This window comes from Lagenorhynchus albirostris, chromosome 10, assembly GCF_949774975.1.
Source record: "Lagenorhynchus albirostris chromosome 10, mLagAlb1.1, whole genome shotgun sequence".
Classification (NCBI taxonomy): Eukaryota; Metazoa; Chordata; class Mammalia; order Artiodactyla; family Delphinidae; genus Lagenorhynchus; species Lagenorhynchus albirostris.
Window position 1 is genome coordinate 43,811,960 of NC_083104.1, and position 23,318 is coordinate 43,835,277.

Consider the following 23,318-nt stretch of genomic DNA (forward strand, 5'->3'; position numbering starts at 1 on the left):
ACTTTCTACTTACACCGCTGAAATGCTCAGGTTTGGAGGTCTTTGAAGGGAAGATGCTCTCATTTTCATCACACACAGTTGGCCCTAAGAAATCTTGGCTGAAAGAATGGCTGGGGAAACAGGAGCCATGTGAGAACCTGCTCTGTCGGATTCTACCACATCTCTGATGCTTTCTGGCAGGCCTGCGTGCTTGCAATGGAATAAACAGGAACCATTTGTGCCATTATATGGCATGATGCTCTGATGTGCAACTTCTAAGCCTCAACACGAGAAAAGACATTACCATCAGTTGTGTCTTCTCCATGCAGTGGGACGCCTGCAGATCTGAAGGCACTCCTCCTGGGGACTGTGCCTTACAAGGTCACCCCTTCCCCTCTTTTCTTTCCACAGCGGTCACAGTCTGCGTTCCCACTCAGCAGAGAAGATGCCCTGAGGACCTCTTTGCTGGAGGCTGCATCGAGGCAGCCGAGGGACCAGCAGCCGAGGGAGGAGGAGGCATTGCCCAGCTGGAAGAGCGTGGACAGGCTGGATGAGACAAGTAACTGTTCTAAGCAGCATGTCCTTGGTCTATGGGTTTAAAAATGCTGTTGGGAGGCTTCTCGGCTGTCATGTGGTTGCTCAGCCCTTCCTACCATCAGTCTGAGTGGGGTGTGCCCGTTTGGGACAGCTGGGCCACCGAGTCATGAGGTCTCTCACACAGCACACAATATATAATGTGGACATGTTTCCCACATGGGCAGTTTTCCTTCTGAGACCCGTGAGACAGTGGGCAAGTGTGTTCAGATCACTTGGCTACACAGCCCCCCTTCAGCTACGTGTTCTATGTGGACTAGGAGAAGGTGTCTTATTATATGTAGGCCAGGAACACCAATCCAACCTAGCAGGCATTCACTGCAGTATCCAAGATACCACAGCTAATGTGGTCCTCAAACATGTGCAGGGCTTTTCAACTACTCATGGTAATAAGTGTCTCCACACCATAAAAGTAAACAAATAACAACAAAGAAAGAGCATTTCAAAGTTCAGACCTAGAAACTAACAAATTTAGGGGGTATTATAAGCACTTGTAAAAGACACGCCATTTCACAAAACCGTTCCTGCTGAATTATGAGCATTCCAGAAAAATTTGCAAAGGATCTTGGTTTTCAAAACATGATTTTGTGCATAAATTTCTCTAAACTAAGGCACCCATGTGTAATTTATCAGTTGCATAGAAACAAAAAACTTAGTTCAACAACATCACACACAGAAAAATGATTTCATACTTGGCTCAAAAATCCATGCATCTCTGGGGCTTCCCTGGTGGCGCAGTGGTTGAGAGTCCACCTGCCGATGCAGGGGACACGGGTTCGTGCCCTGGTCCGGGAAGATCCCACATGCCACGGAGCGGCTAGGCCCGTGAGCCATGGCTACTGAGCCTGCGTGTCCGGAGCCTGTGCTCCGCAATGGGAGAGGCCGCAACAGTGAGAGGCCCGCGTACCGCAAAAAAAAAAAAAAAAAAAAAAAAAAAAATCCATGCATCTCTCAGGATGAAGATTTAAAATAAAAAATATAAAGCACTTGTATGGAAAACTGCTGGTTTTTCCGAGGACTGCTTGGTCCTTGACATGCTAAAATGTCCAGGCCAACCCCAGAAGTCTTGAAAGATGTCTGATCCGTTTAGCAGGAAGCAGGTTATTCCCTGGGGGCACTTCTCAGTCTCAGCAGAGCACAAATGTAGAACAGAGGAGGGCCAGAGGCAGAGGTCATCTTAGAAGGGTAACATCAACTGGGCTATTTTCAGCAGTTCTGTTTACGCTTCAGGGGAAAGGTTGGCTCTGGAGCCTGTTGGTCCATGGTTGAGGTCAGCTGTAGGGGACACTGTGGGCTGAGTAAACCCACCTTCAGTCTTCAGTCTTGACAGTGCTTACAGCAAGTAATCCATGTCCCCCCCAAACACATTTTCACTTCGTAGACCTTGACTGAGCATCTACCATATACACAGCATGTGCTCATTACTGGGAAATAAAGATCAGGGTACAGTTGCTGGTCTTGAGTTTCTAACTGTGAGTTGTCTGCACAGTCATGAAAGAGTGAGAATTTGGAGAAAGGAGAGGATGGAGGAGAGCAGGGTCCCAGAGGGTGTCCCAGTGCACAAAGGGAATATGGTACTGGAGCCCAGGCAGAGCTCTGAGAATTTCCCACAATGCAGCTTGACAACCAAGGTTTTCATGGGGTTGGGCATTTATGGAGCCATCCCTGCTTTTGCTGAGATAAAAATTGGCCAACTTCTAGCTTTCCCAGAGCAACATGCAATCTGGAATTATAAAAGGCAGAAGAAGAGAGGAGCTGGTGATGGGCAGACTCCAGCCCACCATGTAGTGGGTGTTGGAGGAGAGTCCAGGACCACATCTACAACACAGCCAACCCTGGAGGCAGGCACAGAGTAGCATCACTAGGGCCTTCTCTCTTTGGCTTCCTCCCATTGCCCCAGGAGAGGCTGCAGACAGCTGGACTTATGTAGAGCCGCACATTAAGTGCCCCATCTTCCCCTGCAGCCTGTGGGTGCCTGTGTTCACAAGCAAGTGGTCTTTACCAGCCCAGGATGGGTTGCAGAACTGGCCAGGGGCTGGGGGTCCAGCAGTGAAGAAGAGGTGGCCCTGCTCTCAAGGAGCTATGGTCAGGGGTGGGGGATAGGGGGCGGGATAGACAACCACAAAAATAAGATATAGTTTAAGTGTTAAAAAAAAAATGAAAGCTTTCTGGCAAAGCTCAGAGAACAGAGTAGCCAACTCCTCAAGGAGAGAAGGCCAAGGGTGTGCCACTAAGAAGAAGCATCAGATTCAGAGCCCCAAAGATGGTCCTGAGGGCAGACTTAGTGACTAATTGTAAGGCCCCAAGGATACACCTTTCCCCTGAGAGTGAATGCTCCACTGACGGGGCAAGTCTGCACATTTGCATCATGTGCGTGTCTGTTTGGCTTACCCCAGAAATGGACCCTAATACAAAGATCCGAGAGACAGCAGAAGCAAGAAGAACTACAATCCTGCAGCCTGTGGAACAAAAACCACATTCACAGAAAGAGAGACAAGATGAAAAGGCAGAGGGCTATGTACCACATGAAGGAACAAGATAAAACCCCAGAAAAGCAACTAAATGAAGTGGAGATGGGCAACCTTCCAGAAAAAGAATTCAGAATAATGATAGTGAAGATGATCCAGGACCTCGGAAAAAGAATGGAGGCAAAGATCGACAAGATGCAAGAAATGTATAAGAAAGACCTAGAAGAATTAAAGAACAAACAAACAGAGATGAACAATACAATAACTGAAATGAAAACTACACTAGAAGGAATCAATAGCAGAATAACTGAGGAAGAAGAACTGATAAGTGACCTGGAAGACAGAATAGTGGAATTCACTGCTGCAGAACAGAATAAAGAAAAAAGAATGAAAAGAAATGAAGACAGCCTAAGAGACCTCTGGGACAACATTAAACGCAACAACATCCACGTTATAGGGGTCCCAGAAGGAGAAGAGAGAGAGAAATGACCTGAGAAAATACCTGGAGAGATTATAGTCGAAAACTTCGCTAACATGGGAAAGGAAATAGCCGCCCAAGTCCGTGAAGCACAGAGAGTCCCGTACAGGACAAACCCAAGGAGAAACATGCCGAGACACATAGTAGTCAAACTGACAAAAATTAAAGACAAAGAAAACTCATTGAAAGCGACAAGGGAAAAATGACAAACAACATACAAGGGAACTCCCATAAGGTTAACAGCTGATCTCTCAGCAGAAACTCTACAAGCCAGAAGGGAGTGGCATGATATACTTAAAGTGATGAAAGAGAAGAACCTACAATCAAGATTACTCTACCCGGCAAGGATCTCATTCAGATTTGATGGAGAAATCAAAACCGTTACAGACAAGCAAAAGCTAAGAGAATTCAGCACCACCAAACCAACTCTACAACAAATGCTAAAGAAACTTCCCTAAGTGGGAAACACAAGAGAAGAAAAGGACCTACAAAAACAAATCCACAACAATTAAGAAAATGCTAATAGGAACATACATATCAATAATTACCTTAAATATGAATGGATTAAGTGCTCCAACCAAAAGACACAGGCTTGCTGAATGGATACAAAAACAAGACCCATATATATGCTGTCTACAAGAGACCCACTTCAGACCTAGGGACACATTCAGACTGAAAGTGAGGGGATGGAAAAAGATATTCTATGCAAATGAAAGTCAAAAGAAAGCTGGAGTAGCAATACTCATATCAGATAAAATAGACTTCAAAATAAAGAATGTTACATGAGACAAGGAAGGACACTACATAATGATCAAGGGATCAATCCAAGAAGATATAACAATCATAAATATATATGCACCCAACACAGGAGCACCTTAATACATAAGGCAATTGCTAACAGCTATAAAAGAGGAAATCGACAGTAACACAATAATAGTGGGGGATTTTCACACCTCACTTACAACAATGGACACATCATCTAGACAGAAAATTAATAAGGAAACATAAGCTTTAAGTGAAACAATAGACCAGATAGATATAATTGATATTTATAGGACATTCCACCCCAAAACAGCAGATTACACTTTCTTCTCAAGTGCACACAGAACATTCTCTAGGATAGATCACATCTTGGGTCACAAATCAAGCCTCAGTAAATTTAAGAAAAACTGATATCAAGCATCTTTTTTTTTTTTTTGCGGTACGCGGGCCTCTCACTGTTGTGGCCTCTCCCGTTGCGGAGCACAGGCTCCGGATGTGCAGGCTCAGTGGCCATGGCTCAGGGGCCCAGCTGCTCCGCGGCATGTGGGATCTTTCCGGACCGGGGTACGAACCCGTGTCCCCTGCATCGACAGGCGGACTCTCAACCACTGTGCCACCAGGGAAGCCACCTATCAAGCATCTTTTCTGACCACAGCACTGTGAGATTAGAAATCAATTACAGGAGAAAAAAAACGTAAAAAACACAAACACATGGAGGCTAAACAATATGTTATTAAATAAGCAAGAGATCACTGAAGAAATCAAAGATGAAATAAAAAAATACCTAGAGGCAAATTACAGTGAAAACATGACGATCCAAAACCTATGGGATGCAGCAAAAGCAGTTCTAACAGGGAAGTTTATAGCAATACAAGCCTATTCAAGAAACAAGAAAAATCTCAAATAAACAATCTAACCTTACACCTAAAGGAACTAGAGAAAGAAGAACAAACAAAACCTAAAGTTAGTAGAAGGAAAGAAATCATAAAGATCAGAGCAGAAATAAATGAAATAGAAACAAAGAAAACAATAGCAAAGATCAATAAAACTAAAAGCTGGTTCTTTGAGAAGATAAACAAAATTGATAAACCATTAGCCAGACTCATCAAGAAAAAGAGGGAGAGGACTCAAATCAATGAAATTAGAAATGAAAAAGGAGAAGTACAACAGACACCACAGAAATACAAAACATCCTAAGAGACTACCACAAGCAACTCTATGCCAATAAAATGGACAACCTGGAAGAAATGGACAAATTCTTAGAAAGGTATAACCTTCCAAGACTGAACCAGGAAGAAATAGAAAATATGTACAGACCAATCACAAGAAATGATACTGAAACTGATTAAAAATCTTCCAACGAACGAAAGTCCAGGACCAGATGGCTTCACAGGTGAATTCTATCAAACATTTAGAGAAGAGCTAACACCCATCCTTCTCAAACTCTTCCAAGAAATTGCAGAGGAAGGAAAACTCCCAAACTCATTCTATGAGGCCACCATCACCCTGATACCGAAACCAGACAAATATACTACAAAAAAAGAAAATTACAGACCAATATCACTGATGAATATAGATGCAAAAATCCTCAACAAAATAGTAGCAATCAGAATCCAACAACACATTAAAAGGATCATACACCATGATCAAGTGGGGTTTATCCCAGGGATGCAAGGATTCTTCAATATACGCAAATCAATCAATGTGATACACCATATTAACAGAGAATAAAAACCATATGATCATCTCAATAGATGCAGAAAAAGCTTTTGGCAAAATTCAACACCCATTTATGATAAAAAAAAAAAAAAACAACTCTCCAGAAAGTGTGCATAGAGGGAACCTACCTCAACATAATAAAGGCCATAAAAAAAAAAAGATCTGAGGGCCTATAGTTTATTTGGAGGTGAACCTGGAACCACAGGGAGGAGAGTAGGGATATGATACAGGGAAGTGAAAATAGGCAACAAATGACTTGTTATGAAGCAGGGTACGACCATGGGTGATGAGCCCTCCTCACTGGGGAACTCCAAGAGTTCCAATGGGCAAGGGAGCTGGGGTACTTATCCCCTAGCTCCCCAGTCATTGGTCAGGGCTGCTCCCAGGAGGTGGTGATTCCATCCTGCCTCAGGGCAGCCAGCACAGGCTCTAGTAACCAGAGAAAGCCTTAGGAAAAGCAAGATTGCTGCCCACTGGCCATTACTAGCTCCAACTGAGAGACAGCCTGAGCATTTCTGGAGAAACCCTGATGGGCCCTTTAGTCGCTGCCTTCTGCACTACCTGACTGTCGATCTTGGGGCGTGGCACTGGGGAAGACGCCAACAAAATAGAGCCCTTTTTCCCAGAAGACCTACTATTATCACAGGTAGAGCCCATAACATGTCAAAGGTAATAATACCCTGGTTAGCCTCTCTTTTGAATGTTCACACAGTCAGTGGAAACAGTGTTCTTGTAGTACGGAAGAGGAACTATAGAGTACAGACGTAGGGTATAAACGTATCTGTCTTCTATACACATGTACAAGGAGTACACAGGTGCCGGTCCAGTCAGGTGTTAAATAATAATGGTATAATTCAATTCAATAGATGGAGGATAAAAATAGTTGGGGGCCCTCACTGTAGTAGGCACTGTGATGGATGCTTCACATATGTTGTCTCATAAAAATCCTCTGACAGCCCGGGAGGGTCACACTGTCCCCACTGACAGGTCAGGAAACAGGCTCAGAGATGCTCTCTGACCAAGGTCACCTGCTAGTAATGGCCAGGACTGGGGCTCAGCCCTAGCTCTGCCGGAATTCAAAGTTCTTGTTCTTTGCCCTGCCCTACAGTGGCCTCATTTATAGGCAAGGGGGAAAGAGCTGTTAAGAATTCATCTTTTGCTCTGAGCAGGTATGTGTAACACACTCTATAAGCCTCACCTCATTTCGTCCTCTCAGCAGCCCAGAGAAGTATTAGCTGTGCCCTTTTCACCAACCAGAGACCCAAGCTCGGAGACTCACACAGCGGCTAAGTGGCTGAGCGTGCTCTCTGCCCTGGCCCTCTGACTTCCCAGCCTCTGCTCTTTCCTCTGCACGAGCTGGCTTTGGGACAGTGCAGGCCAAAGAGATGACTGAGACCCAGACCCTGCCGCAGGGCCCTTGTCATCGGGGAGGAGGGCCCAGCCCTGTGCGTGATCAGCCAGAACCCAAGTTGGATCATGGAATGAACCAGACAGTCTGTCACAGCAACTCAGGGAAGGAGGAGGCCACGTATGGGCGGGAAGACCAGAAAGTGCTCTAGGAAGAGGGGCACAGGGGAGGTCTTTGCGGGGCCCCTTGTTCTAAGGCGGTACCAGCCCCTCTCTGATTTCTCTCTCCCTCCTGCCTGCAGATGTGGCCCCAGTTTTGCAGAGTCCTGACGGGAACTGGATGGCCCTGAAGGATGGGGCTCTGCCCCCAACCCGCCTGCTGGCCAAACCTAAGAGTGGCACGTTTCAGGCCCTGGAGGCGGCCTCCAGCGTGGCGTCCGCCTACGATGAGATGGGCTCTGACAGCGAGGAGGAGTTTGACTGGAAGGAGGCCTTGAGCACGCTGTGCCCACAGCCCCAGAGCCTGCCCAGGAACCCCCAGCCTCAGCCCACGCAAGCCCAGGGCTCAGACCAAGGCCCCTCCGCCTACTCTGGGCTCTCCCCCAACCCGGAGGCCATGTGCTCTGACTCAGAAACCTCCTCGGCAGGCTCTTCCCGGGAAGCTGGGCACCGGGCCGGGCTGTCCTGGTTGCAGAGGAAGGCCCCCAGGAATCCCTCAGCCGAGAAGATGCGCCTACAGGGAGAGCTAGACGTGAACTTCAACCCCCAGGCAGCCAGCAGGGAGACCTCAGACAGCAGCGAGCCTGAGGAGGCCCCCCACCCCGCAGATCGGAGGGCCAGGAGGTGGAGAAGGGCCCGGGTGGGCTCGGAGGAGCCAAGCAAGGAATTGTCTTTCCCCAGCGGCCATCCCCCGGAGCTGGACACACATCAGGTAATAAAGCTGGGTGCGTGCAAGCACACACACATTTTTCAGTAGGCTGTGCCCTCCTCCAAGCAGGAGTGGTGTGGAGAGTCCCGGGTTCAGAATCCATAGAACCGGATTCTCATCTTGGTTTTGCTGCTCAGTCATAACTCTTGGAGGCTCCATGCCCTCCTCTCTGGAGATGAAAGCTTAGAGTTCAAAGTGGGTTTGCAAAATGTGGCCCCCAGACCAGCAGCCGCAGCAGCACCTGGGAACTTGTTAGAAATGCAGATCCTCAGGCCCTGCCCCAGAGCTGCTAAATCGGAAATTCTGGGGATGGTGCCCAGGCATCTCTGTTATAACAAGCTCTCTTGGTGATTCTTCTGTGCATTAAAGTCTGATGGCCACTGGTGTGGGGTTAAGGCTATGGGGGTTAGAGTCAGCCTCCTCGAGTTCAAATCCAGCTGTGTGACCTTGGACAAGGCATCTTTTTAGGTCTCAGTTTCCTCATCTGTCAAATGGGGCTAATATTAGAACCTGCTTCAAAGAATGGTTGTGATGAGTGAATAAGATAACTTTATAAATTGCTGTCCTAGAAAACAGCACAAGGGCACAGTCAGTATTGTTTCAATGTGATAATTCAGGGCACAGTTTACTAACATTCTGTGACTTTTAGTCCCCATCACAAGCCTCCTCGGAATCCTCAGTGCCGCCTCCCTCACAGTTTACCTCACGAGCCACCTTAGAGAATCTGATTAAAGCTATAGAATCTCTCCCTAGAAAAATAGACCTGTACATACAAACACACACACACACACACACACACACACACACACACACACTTTGCTTACAATTTCAGGTAGTTCATGGACCCCCAACCAGATTAATTTTATATTCTGTGAATAAACCCTGCTCATGCCCAGCTCTATGCCTGTGATCATGCTGTGTCCTCGCCCTCACCTCTTCCTGGTTGTGATCACCATGAACTGAATATTGAACTTTGTGATGCTGACTCTGGCCTTCCCATAGCAGTATTTTCTAAACTCAAAAAGGACACATGTAGCCTGGAAAGTTTAAATGCCTAAAAGCAATGGATTGCACTATTTGAAACTGTGACCCTTATGGAAGATCTAGTTATATTGCCTCTGCTTTCTGTAGGCACATCATCACAGCTACTTGCATTACTATCAATTTGACTTTTTAGGCTCCTGGAGAAACCACACCCACTTTCTGGATGTCATTGCATCTCCCATAGTACCCAGCTACCGTGCCTTGCATTCTTAGTTTGGGTTCCACCAAAAACAGGTCTGGAATTAAGGATTTGGATGTAGTTTTATGAGAGAGGCGATCCCAGGAAACCCAAGAGTGAAACGGGGAAATGAGAAAAGCCAATGAAGATACAATATAGGCAACTGGGGCTCCATCCCACCAGGGACCCACTGAGAAGTCATGTGGATCACAGCTCAGAATTCTCCTACTAGAAGACGGGGAAGAGTTACCTAGTCTCCCATCTCCCACTGGTAGAGAGAGGTCCCACCCAGGGTGGGCATAAACTCCATACACAGCCAGGTTTGCGTGGTTGGTGCCTGAGAAATCCCTCAGATGGAGAAGAAGAGAGAGAGCCGGGTCTGAGGTGGGAAACTATCAGTGAGCCACAGATCATCCCCTGTGGCTGCAGGCAACTCATGTAGGTCTGGGGGATACAGCCAGGGACATCACCAGCCTCTGCTACAGTGACCTTCTATGAATTGTCAGCCAGATCCCTGATCCTGGGGCTCCCATTAAGACAGTCGTGAAAAAAAAAAATTAAAACAAAAAGACAGTCGTGCACTCAGAGGTCCTCAGGTCACAGAATTTAGCATCAGTGCTGCCTGACCTGCTAATATGTTGCCTAGAAATTTGGTCCAAGCTCTCATTTTCTCCTCTGTAAAATAAGATCATTACAAATCTGCCATGTGAGATTGTTGTGATCATAAATGAGAAATATAAAATTCGGTTCAACTGTGAATCATTATCATCTAGCTCAAGTGGAGACTGTTTTCCAGGGACTCTGGGTGACTTGCCTGAAGGGATATTCTTGAGAGTTGTCTGCATGATTCACTGGCAGGTATAAAATGCCACCTATCCACCATAACTAGGTGCCTGAAGCTTCCTATTTATTCTGAGGTGGCTTGTAAGTTGTCTTCTGCTGTTAATCCTTGCAAGGCGTCAACCGGAGAAGGCAAGGGCCAGCAGAAAGGATCCAGGACATCTGCTGTGTCTGCCTCCTCGGCAGTGTTCTTTCCCCACCACTAGGTGGCGATGGCGTTGCACTTCTGGGGACTTCAAAACCCTGGCCCTCCTCGTCCTCCCTTCTATTTAGTTTACTAGGGCAGTTCTCAACCCCCCAACACCAAAAAAAAGTATATATATATCTATATATATAGATATATAGATATATAGATATATACTATTTGCATACTTATATAAATAAGTGAATATAAAAATTATTAAAACATACAGATATAGTCTCCTTTGAGCACAACCCTAAATCCCTGCCATCTCTCCCCAAATGACTACATTTGTATTTGTGCATCATATATGTATAGCACATTTAGAAATATAGTTCTGTAAATGTATCTGTGTTTTAGCAAAATCGGCATCCTATTCCCCATATTCTTCCACCTTTTTCTCCTAACAGTATGTGATGGAAAAGTCAGAGCACACAGATCTCTGCACAGTACCTGCAAAAGATTGCATCGCGGTGGTCTTCAGCGGGGAGTGTGGGAGTGGGAGCAAGCCGTTCAGGGTGCAAGCAGTAAGGGTGCATTGCCTGATGAGAATTTTAAAACAATAATAAATCCAATCAAAGTCAGTCTTTTTAATTATCATCTTGCACCAGGCACGGACAATTCTAAGCAATACTAATGATAAGAGAACTTTATCAGTGTTGCTCCAAATATCGCGCCCAACCTCCTCGGTTCTTCACTGTTCCAAGGTGGGGAGGAATCCACAATCAATAGTTCCCATAATGATGGCTATTCAAGTCTTTTTCAATGTTTGATGTTATAAACAATACTGCAGAAAATATTATTGCACAAAGCTCTTTATACAAGTACAGGAGTAGAATTTCAGACTGGAAGCATAGATGGATCTTTAATTATAATGAGCACTTGCCAAATTAAACTCCCAAAACTTCACAGCAGTCTACATAGCCATGCACCATAGAGCACATTTTCTCATATTGGCAACAATACTCAGTGCTGTCAGTCTGTTAAACTGTTCCCAACTTTATGTGAGGAAAAACAAATATTTCTTTTTAGTTAACATAGTTACTACTAAGATTGAGCATTTTTTCCTATATTTACAGCTATTTGCATTTTTCCTTCCGTGAAAGACACATTTATATGTTTCTTCTATTATTTCGTCAGACCAATTGTCTTTTTCTCCTTGATTTTTAGGAATTAGTTTTATTTTCTAATTATACTGTAGATGTTAGTTCTTTGAAGGTTACACACTGAAGATACTCTCCCATTGTCTATCACTTTCACCTTAACTTTATTTAAGTATACTTTACATGCAAAAATTTTTGTTGCAAATAGTTTATCAATTATTTTCTTCATTTCCTTTACATTTTGTACCTTGTTTGAGAAGGTTTTAAATCTCCAAGGCTATTAGAATATTTTCCTATTTTTTCCTAATACTCTGTAGTTTTGTATTTTACATTTAGCTCTTTAGTCTAATGTACTTTACTTTGGGGGACAATATGATCTAACCATATTTTTTTTTCAAATTAAATATCTGTCATCAAATCATTATTAAGTAATTCATCCTATATCTATTATGAGCAGTTTTCTGAGTCACGGAGGCCATATTAGAATCATAAACCCATTCCTTAAAAGATGCTGCTCCTTGAGAAGCAAGAAGAACTAAAATCCTGCAGCCTGTGGAACAAAAACCACATTCACAGAAAGAGAGACAAGATGAAAAGGCAGAGGGCTATGTATCAGATGAAGGAACAAGATAAAACCCCCCCAAAAAACTAAATGAAGTGGAGATAGGCAACCTTCCAGAAAAAGAATTCAGAATGATAGTGAAGATGATCCAGGACCTCGGAAAAAGAATGGAGGCAAAGATCGACAAGATGCAAGAAATGTTTAACAAAGACTTAGAGGATTAAAGAACAAACAAACAGAGATGAACAATACAATAACTGAAATGAAAACTACACTAAAAGGAATCAATAGCAGAATAACTGAGGCAGAAGAACTGATAAGTGACCTGGAAGACAGAATGGTGGAATTCACTGCTATGGAACAGAAAAAAAGAAAAAAGAATGAAAAGAAATGAAGGCAGCCTAAGAGACCTCTGGGACAACATTAAACGCAACAACATTCACATTATAGGGGTCTCAGAAGGAGAAGAGAGAAACGACCTGAGAAAATACTTGAAGAGATTACAGTCGAAAATTTCCCAAACATGGGAAAGGAAATAGCCACCTAAGTCCAGGAAGTGCGGAGAGACCCATACAGGATAAACCCAAGGAGAAACACGCCAAGACACATAGCAATGAAATTGACAAAAACTAAAGACAAAGAAAAATTATTAAAAGCAGCAAGGGAAAAATGACAACATACAAAGGAACTCCCATAAGGTTAACAGCTGATCTCTCAGCAGAAACTCTACAAGCCAGAAGGCAGTGGCATGATATACTTAAAGTGATGAAAGGGAAGAACCTACAACCAAGATTACTCTACCCGGCAAGGATCTCATTCAGATTTGATGGAGAAATCAAAACCGTTACAGACAAGCAAAAGCTAAGAGAATTCAGCACCACCAAACCAGCTCTACAACAAATGCTAAAGGAACTTCTCTAAGTGAGAAACACAAGAGAAGAAAAGGACCTACAAAAACAAACCCAAAACAATTAAGAAAATGCTAATAGGAACATACATATCGATAATTACCTTAAACATGAATTGATTAAATACTCCAACCAAAAGACACAGGCTTGCTGAATGGATACAAAAACAAGACCCATATATATGCTGTCTACAAGAGACCCACTTCAGACCTAGGGACACATTCAGACTGAAAGTGAGGGGATGAAAAAAGATATTCCATGCAAATGGAAATCAAAACAAAGCTGGAGTATCAATACTCATATCAGATAAAATAGACTTCAAAATAAAGAATGTTACATGAGACAAGGAAGGACACTACATAATGATCAAGGGATCAATCCAAGAAGAAGATATAAGAATTATAAATATATATGCACCCAACATAGGAGCACCTCAATACATAAGGCAAATGCTAAGAGCTATAAAAGAGGAAATTGACAGTAACACAATAATAGTGGGGGACTTTAACACCTCACTTACACCAATGGACAGATCATCCAAAATGAAAATAAATAAGGAAACACAAGCTTTAAATGACACAATAGACCAGACATATTTAATTGATATTTATAGGACGTTCCATCCAAAAACAGCAGATTACACTTTCTTCTCAAGTGCGCACAGAATATTCTCTAGGATAGATCACATCTTGGGTCACAAATCAAGCCTCAATAAATTTAAGAAAATTGAAATGATATCAAGCATCTTTTCTGACCACAACACTATGAGATTAGAAATCAATTAAAGGGAAAGAAACATTAAAAATACAAACACATGGAGGCTAAACAATACGTTACTAAATAACCAAGAGATCACTGAAGAAATCAAACAGGAAATCAAAAAATACCTAGAGACAAATGACAATGAAAACACGATGATCCAAAACCTATGGGATGCAGCAAAAGCAGTTCTAACAGGGAAGTTTATAGCTATACAAGCTTACCTCAAGAAACAAGAAAAATCTCAAATAAACAATCTAACCTTACACCTAAAGGAACTAGAGAAAGAAGAACAAACAAAACCCAAAGTTAGCAGAAGGAAAGAAATCATAAAGATAAGAGCAGAAATAAATGAAATAGAAACAAAGAAAACAATAGCAAAGATCAATAAAACTAAAAGCTGGTTCTTTGAGAAGATAAACAAAATTGATAAACCATTAGCCAGACTCATCAAGTAAAGAGGGAGAGGACTCAAATCAATAAAATTAGACATGAAAAAGAGAAGTTACAACAGACATCACAGAAATACAAAGCATCCTAAGAGACTACCACAAGCAACTCTATGCCAATAAAATGGACAACCTGGAAGAAACAGACAAATTCTTAGAAACGTATAACCTTCCAAGACTGAACCATGAAGAAATAGAAAATATGTACAGACCAATCACAAGTAATGAAATTGAAACTGTGATTAAAAATTTTCCCGGTCTTCCCTGGTGGCACAGTGGTTGAGAATCTGCCTGCCAATGCAGGGGACACGGGCTCAAGCCCTGGTCTGGGAAGATCCCACATGCCACACAACTAGGCCTGTGAGCCACAACTACTGAGCCTACGTGTCTGGAGCCTGTGCTTCGCAACAAGAGAGGCCGCGGTAGTGAGAGGCCCGCACATCGCAATGAAGAATGGCCCCCGCTTGCCGCAACTAGAGAAAGCCCTCGCATAGAAACGAAGACCCAACACAGCCAAAAATAAATAAGTAAATAAATAAATTTAAAACTGAAACAAACAAACAAAAATCTTCCAACAAACAAAAGTCCAGGACGAGATGGCTTCACAGGTGAATTCTATCAAACATTTAGAGAAGAGCTAACACCCGTCCTTCTCAAACTCTCCCAAAAAACTGCAGAGGAAGGAACACTCCCAAAATCATTCTATGAGGACACCATCACCCTGATACCAAAACCAGACAAAGATACTACAAAAAAAGAAAATTACACACCAATATCACTGATGAATACAGAAGCAAAAATCCTCAACAAAATATTACAGACTCCAACAGCACATTAAAAGGATCATACACCGTGATCAAGTGGGATTTATCCCAGGGATGCAAGGATTCTTCACTATATGCAAATCAATCAATGTGATACACCATATTAACAAATTGAAGAAGAAAAACCATATGATATCTCATTAGATGCAGAAAAAGCTTTTGACAAAATTCAACACCCATTTATGATAAAAACTCTCCAGAATGTGGGCACAGAGGGAACCTACCTCAACATAATAAAGGCCATATACGACAAACCCACAGCAAACATCATTCTCAATAGTGAAAAACTGAAAGCATTGCCTCTAAGATCAGGAACAAAAAAAGGATGTCCACTCTCACCACTATTATTCAACATAGTTTTGGAAGTCCTAGCCATGGCAATCAGAGAAGAAAAAGAAATAAAAGGAATACAAATTGGAAAAGAAGAAGTAAAACTGTCACTGTTTGCAGATGACATGATACTACACATAGAGAATCCTAAAGATGCCACCAGAAAACTACTAGAGCTAATCAATGAATCTGGTAAAGTTGCAGAGTACAAAATTAATGTACAGAAATCTCTTGCACTCCTGTATACTAATGATGAAAAATCAGAAAGAGAAATTAAGGAAACACTCCCATTTACCAATGCAACAAAAAGAACAAAATACCTAGGAATAAACCTACCTAGGGAGACAAAAGACCTGTATGCAGAAAACTATAAGACACTGATGAAAGAAATTAAAGATAATATGAACAGATGGAGAGATATACCATGTTCTTGGATTAGAAGAATCAATATTGTGAAAATGACCATACTACCCAAAGCAATCTACAGATTCAATGCAATCCCTATCAAATTACCAATGGCATTTTTTATGGAACTAGACCAAAAAATCTTAAAATTTGTATGGAGACACAAAAGACCCCGAATAGCTAAAGCAGTCTTGAGGGAAAAAAACGGAGCTGGAGGAATCAAACTCCCTGATTTCAGACTATATTATAAAGCTATAGTAATCAAGACAATATGGTACTGGCACATAAACAGAAACATAGATCAACGGAACAGGATAGAAAGCCCAGAGATTAACCCATGCACCTATGGTCAACTAATCTATGAGAAAGGAGGCAAGGATATACAATGGAGAAAAGATAGTCCTTCAATAAGTGGTTCTGGGAAAACTGGACAGGTACATGTAAAAGAATGAAATTAGAACACTACCTAACACTATACACAAAAATAAACTCAAAATGGATTAATGACCTAAACGTAAGACTGGACACTATAAAACTCTTAGAGGAAAACATAGGAAGAACACTCTTTGACATAAATCACAGCAAGATCTTTTTTGATCCATCTCCTAGAGTAATGGAAATAAAAACAAAAATAAACAAATGGGACCTAATGAAACTTCAAAGCTTTTGCACAGCAAAGGAAACCATAAACAAGACGAATAGACAGCCCTCAGAATGGGAGAAAATATTTGCAAACGAATCAATGGACAAAGGATTACTCTCCAAAATATATAAACAGCTCATGAAGCTCAATATTAAAAAAACAAACAACCCAATCCAAAAATGGGCAGAAGACCTACATAGACATTTCTCCAAAGAAGACATACAGATGGCCAAGAAGCACATGAAAAGCTGCTCAACATCACTCATTATTAGAGAAATGCAAATCAAAACTACAATGAGGTGAGACCTCACACCAGTTAGAATGGGCATCAACAGAAAATCTACAAACAACAAATGCTGGAGAGGGTGTGGAGAAAAGGGAACCCTCTTGCACTGTTGGTGGGAATGTAAATTGATACAGCCACTATGGAGAACAGTATGGAGATTCCTTAAAAAACTAAAAATAGAATTACCATATGATCCAGGAATTCCACTACTGAGCATATACCCAGAAAAAACCATAATTCAAAAAGACACATGCACCCCAATGTTCACTGCAGCACTATTTACAACAGCCAGGTCATGGAAGCAACCTAAATGCCCATCGACAGACGATTGGATAAAGAAGATGTGGTACATATATACAATGGGATATTACTCAGCCATAAAAAGGAACAAAATTGGGTCATTTGTAGAGACGTGGATATATCTGGAGACTGTCATACAGAGTGAAGTAAGTCAGAAAGAGAAATACAAATATCGTATATTAACGCATATATGTGGAACCTAGAAAAATGGTAGAGATGAGCCGGTTTGCAGGGCAGAAGTTGAGACACAGATGTAGAGAACAAATGTATGGACACCAAGGAGGGAAAGCCATGGGGAGGTGGTGGTGGTGGTGTAATGAATTGGGCGATTGGGATTGACATGTATACAGTGAGGTGTATAAAACTGATGACTACTAAGAACCTGCTGTATAAAAAAATAAATTAAATTAAATTTAAAAATTAAAATAAAATTAAAAAGATGCTGCTCCTTGACCTGAGATCCAAGAGAAATTTATCTCATGGGTCCTTGTGGAGAGAATGCAGAATACAGCACCCTCCACAATAAACTGCTTCAAACGAACACACACTTTGGAGGCTGCTTCTCACAGTGTCCCTCAGTGTGGACCAATACATCGCTCTGGGGACAACTCAGTTGGGTCAGATCTACGAGGGGCCAAAATACTCTGACCTCTGCTGGTCCGGGTTGCTCCAGGATTAAATTGTAGGATCTGTAGAGGAGTAGATGGCTGCCTCCTCAGGCCCTGGCTCATGAGTGCTGTGCAGCTCTGAATTCAAAGGCATGCACCTGACAAGTGCCTGCAAGACCATGCATGTTGGGGGTAGTATGGCAACACCCCCACGCCCATAAACAGAGGCACCTGATGGGTCCACCCACCTCGGAGGTGTGTCAAGAGAACGCTCCCAAGCAAGCCCTTAAATCTTCTCAAATTGTGTTTGAATTTCCTCCAGTACACAGACCAAAGGGTGACAGTCCCCACCTCCCCATCCCCAATTCTTCACCATTGATTTTCATATCTTTTTAGGTGTGGAAACTTCCTTTAAATGAAAACTTAGAGAGCCTCTCTGAGACAAGTCTGCCGTCCCCCCATGCCTCTCACTCCCACCTCCACAGCAGCCTAAGCAAGTACAGATCATAACCTGCAAAAAGTTTAGAGCAAGTATGACCCAATACCCCCTGGACAGCAGAAAAATCTTGAGTCAAGTATCTGTCAAGTGATTCCCCTTATTGGTGAGAATTGCTGGGTGCGCCCTCTAAGACAAGCCGGTTGCAGAGAACAGGTCTAGAAAACAATGAGACATTTGCTGTATAACAGTGTTTCTTAAACATTCTTGTGTCATAGGCTCTTTTGAGAACCTGATGAATTATTAAGTCTTCTCCCCAGTGGGGGGAGAAATGTGCATAAACACAAGCGCTCAGAGCTTTACATTTTTAAACAGGACTCTGTTGGATATTAAGGATCATCCACCAAAAATAATGACTTTTGTTTTGCTATAGTTAACTTACAGCCCTACTTTGGGCAGATATCAAATAGAGGGGCTACCTGTCAGTTAAAGCCTTTACTTACTTGTGGCAGTAAAACCGTATTCATTCCATGAGGCAAATGTTGAGCTCTCTATATGGCAGGGACTCGAACCCAGCCCACTCACAACAGATAGCAAGTCGTTTGCAATGAAAAGAAGGGAATCTGGAACACCCCTCAGCCCCGCTACCCCAGCCCCTACCCTGAAGGTCATCATGTGATTGTTCAGGAGACTCTTCCTGCCCCTTCTGAGATTCTGACTCTCACGCCTGCATTATGGTCCAGGTTCTGAATCATCATCAAAATCCAAGGATCATGTAACTTAGTCTACACCCAATGCCAATCCAGAGTCAAAGAAAAAAATAAAGATGAAATCACTGTTAATGCTGCTTCCTTCCTAAAGGATTTTTCCACAAAGTAATAGGCCAACTGTGGTCAGTATGAAAATAATTGTGTCTTAAATGCCTGTTCCTCATTTAAATATTGACCCGAGAAGTCCAGGCTAATGATTTTCCAGATATTTTATACAGATTGCCATAATTCTAGGGAATAAATGGCTGCTGTTTCAACAAATGGCATAGTTAATTCTGCCAGATTATAAAGGGAAAACAGACTAGGGGCAGAGCCCATCTGTCAGAGGGATTTGGGTTCTGGGAGAGGGAGATGTGACCCAGATTTGATTAAGGTTTTGTTTATTTTGAAATCAATTTTATAATATGAAGGACTCAGAGAACAGCTTGGGATTCACACCAGGACAACTGACCTGTAATTATAAAAGCTAAAATTAAGGCTTCCAGATGACACCCAGGTGCTAAGTTCCCATAACCTCCTTCACCAAATTCATCCCCAAGATCCGGGCCCCATATCTGCCTTCTGTGAAGCTCCACTGACCCAACTCAGACCCTTCCAGTTAAAGCAGTTCTTCTTGAGGCAGGAAGATTATAATATTAAATTTGATAAAATTCCAGGTTCCATCTTCCCATTTCCACCCTGTTAAGCTGACCAAGGATTTGATGTATATTTTGGTACGTATGACTGTTCTTATCACACCAGTTATTTTTTTAAATGCTTTATTCACCAGAGTACAGCATGTGAATAAATCTAGTTTTAGGTTAACAGCAATACACTGGGAGAGGACAAACCTCTATCTTAAGGCACCAGAGACAGAACTTTTTCGAGTCCTCAGAAGAAACAGGTCAACAGTGGAGTCAGCCAGCCCCAAGGCTCATTCTGCTCTTCTTGGATTCGGGATAAATATGCCAAGGGATTTGCAAGTAAAGCTATGTACATTTGTCACGTAAAGTGCCTCTAGGGTTAGTTAACCTGTTGGGGCTTTTCTCTGAAGTTGACTAAAATGATATCTAAAAGCAAGCTTCAGAAATTCTGATTTTTTAGGTCAGGTTCAGTATCTTTCATCACAGGGGCTGGGGAGAGCCACCAGGACACCAGGATATATTCAATGAAGCCTGACATGTAACACCTGAGAGTAATTCTTTAGCAGGGCTCTTTCTAAAAAGATGGAGAAAACCCAGAGCCTCCCACCCCCCCCTCAAATGACCTAGCAGTTGAAAGCCTGGCTCTAGGAAAAAGTGTTGCTAGGACTGCGGTTGTTTAGCCTGGAAGACATTGACATTGCTCCCTTCAAATGTGTGGGGAATTTTGATGAGGACGATGATAAGGCTGAGTAGGAGAAAAACTGCTTTGAATTAAAGCAAGCAGGATTTCAAGGTCTATAAAGACAGACCACTAGGGCGACTGAAGGTAAGGACAGTCCTCTGAGACTGTGGCTTTGCTAACTGTTCTCCTTCCAAGGAGCATGGTTTAATTTGGAGCTTCTAGCCTCATCTTAGAATAATGCAAAGAGCTTGGCCTTCAGGGTCAGGCCATCTTCAGCTCAGCCATACACTAGGCACCTGACCTTGGACAGCCTACTCAACCTCAGTGTCTTTGTGGAACAGAGGGAACGACTGAGACCCTTGAAGGAGATTGTGTGCCTCGCCGAGGGCAGTGCTCACCCACATGGCTGTGCTCAGCTGCGAGAACTGTCCAGTTCTCACATACCCATTGCCTCCATTTATTTCCACCTCTTTGTTTCTCAATCTTGAGAATTCACAGATTACTCAAGAATTTTTCAGAGGATATCTAGTTTGAGAACAGCTGCATTCAAATTTAAATACTGTCAAGGTAAGAAATCTTTAGCACCACCAGAAGCATAAATGCAAACAAAGGAATGGCGATCCACGGCAGCACTCAGCTGTAAGGTGGTTGCCCTGGTGCCTTTTTTTAGGTTATCAGTGAAATGAAAACCAAAATTTAAAAATTAGTATAAAGAACTTGCAGACCACCGAGAATAGATTAGAAGTCTCTTGCTTAAGAAAATGTACTAGCTTATCTTAATGAGTATTCCGTCATCAGGTGTTTAAAATTTTACATCTTTATTTAGCCAGAATCTCCATGTTCCACACACTAAATGGAAGTGTGCAAAGAAAAGGCAACGTTTTGATCTTCCATAACCGCCTTAAATTTCCTCATCAGCCTCCGCATTCTGAAGAGCCGGGAATGTAAGCCAGGCAATCCAAGGAACACTTAGCCTCTTGCGATTTAATCAACTTTCTGTTTAAAACTGTATTTTTTTAAGTAAATAACCAGTCGTCCAACCCCTCCACTTTCTCTACCTTCGCTGTCTTGGGGGTGGGGAGGGGGGCTTCTGGTGTCCTCTTAGAGCTGAGCAGTGTCCTCTGGGTCCCTGCAGGTCTCTCAGTGATGGGGCCCCTGTTCATTAAGTCATCCCCCTCCTGCTCCCCGCCCAGCATCCCCCACCAGTGTCTAAGGCTCCCTCTCCTGTGTGCTCAGAGAGGGAGTGCAGGAGACCCTCCAACAGAGGGTTCTGTGTGTCAGAACCCAGGATCTCTCCCTCAGGCCCCAGCTCGGCTCTCACTTTCATCCACTTCCCACACGGCTGTCCAGCCACAGGGCAGCTACCTCATTTCCACTGTAGGGAGCCCCTGGGTGCTCACCTTCGAGCCACACCAAAGATCTTCCATAAGCCAGCTTCTGGATGCCCTTGGGGCCACCCAGGAGCCTGGGAGATATTTGACAGATAAAGCTCAGTTCCTTAGGTGGATGCTTAACCCTCTGCAGTCTGACCCAGGCCTGTTTTCTCCATACCCCCAAGTTCCCACTCTCTCCACTTCTGAGCCTTATTCCTCTAACTATACTGAGCAGTTTCATACACCCTGGGTCTTAGTGATCCTGCTGCTTCCTCATCAAGAATGCTTGTCCCCATGTCTACATATTAGAATGCTCCTCACCTCTCAAGAACCTGCTCAGAGACCATTCTTCCCATGGAGCTGCCCCACGTCCTCAGACCAAGGAACTCCTCCTTCTCAGGCATAATGGGGGCATTACTCACCTCTCACAAGGTCCTTATCATGATTCTTACTCAGGGCCAGAAAAAAAAAATTATCATTTCCCAGGGACCCTTTTTCTTTTATCAATCCAGTGATCTTTTTTCATTTCTGTCATCTATCTCCTTCTAATCACTTTTATATAGACATCTCCCTTTAGCATTTGTCCAATTACAAACTGTATCAAGCAAATTTGGTGCACAAACATCATAAAGAATCTGCAACACATCTTTTTAGCAGAACAGGATGGTCTAGATTCTTGTTGCAAAATATGTGTGATGAAGCCCTTCTTGTTGAATGACTAACTGAATGAAAATACCATCTTTTCTCTTATCCTGATAAATATGTTGTTTACTCATCGATTCTTGGGTTGAGAAAATTCACCTAGGACACTGTCATCTGAAGATTCTTAGTCTGAGATTTTACTTATACAATCAATTCCATCAACATTGTTAGAGTCTGGGGAGCTGCTCTTCTCTTTAACTTCATCTTCTGAGTCATCTAATTATGAAATGTTCTCTGTCTGTTTTATTCCTTTGCCATTATGAAAAATTTTGAATTCTCAACCATATACAATGAGCTAAAAGCAGACTCAAAACAGTGATGATTTATTCTGATGTTGAATCATCCTTCTAGGTAATTCCATTCTTCTGTTTTATTATTCTAGTCTCTTTTTAGCATAATTGGAAATATTTGATGAGTAATGATGAAAGATAATTCCCAGGATGATGAAACAGCAAAATATTTCAAAAGATAAGGAAAATGAGATCATAGAAATCCCTTCATGTATCTTAGATTTATAAAAGGGTCCAATGAACCCAGATAGTAATTGCAAAATACAATGAGTTTTATTTACAAAATTAGTACCTTTTCACATTGTTTGTTGGGAGTTCTTCAAGGAAGAATAAAATCCATGAAATACCAAGCCTTATAAATAGATACAACAACTTAAAGAGGAAACTCAAAAACTAATACTGGGAGATTGGTTCAGGATGGTGGAGTAGAAGGACATGTGCTCACTCCCTCTTGCGAGAGCATCAGAATCACAACTAACTGCTGAACGATTATCGACAGAAAGACACTGGAACTCACCAAAAAAGATACCCCACATCCAAAGACAAAGGAGAAGACACAAAGAGATGGTAGGAGGGGCACAATCACAATAAAATCAAATCCCATAACCGCTGCGTGGGTGACTCACAAACTAGAGAACAATTATACCACAGAAGTCCTCCCACTGGAGTACAGGTTCTGAGCCCCACATCAGGCTTCCCAACCTGGAGGTCTGACAACAGGAGGAGGAATTCCCAGAGAATCAGACT

At 42.7% G+C, this 23,318-nt stretch overlaps 1 protein-coding gene across 3 annotated transcripts in view; it reads left to right on the forward strand.

Moving 5' to 3' along the window:
• MYRIP (myosin VIIA and Rab interacting protein) overlaps positions 1-23,318 on the forward strand; it is a 218,802-nt gene that overhangs the window by 152,038 nt on the left and 43,446 nt on the right. For all 3 annotated transcript variants that reach the window (XM_060162217.1, XM_060162218.1, XM_060162219.1), the window contains 2 exons: positions 391-538; positions 7,650-8,278. In XM_060162217.1, coding sequence (XP_060018200.1) covers positions 391-538; positions 7,650-8,278 — 777 coding nt within the window. The remainder of the gene's footprint in view (positions 1-390; positions 539-7,649; positions 8,279-23,318) is intronic.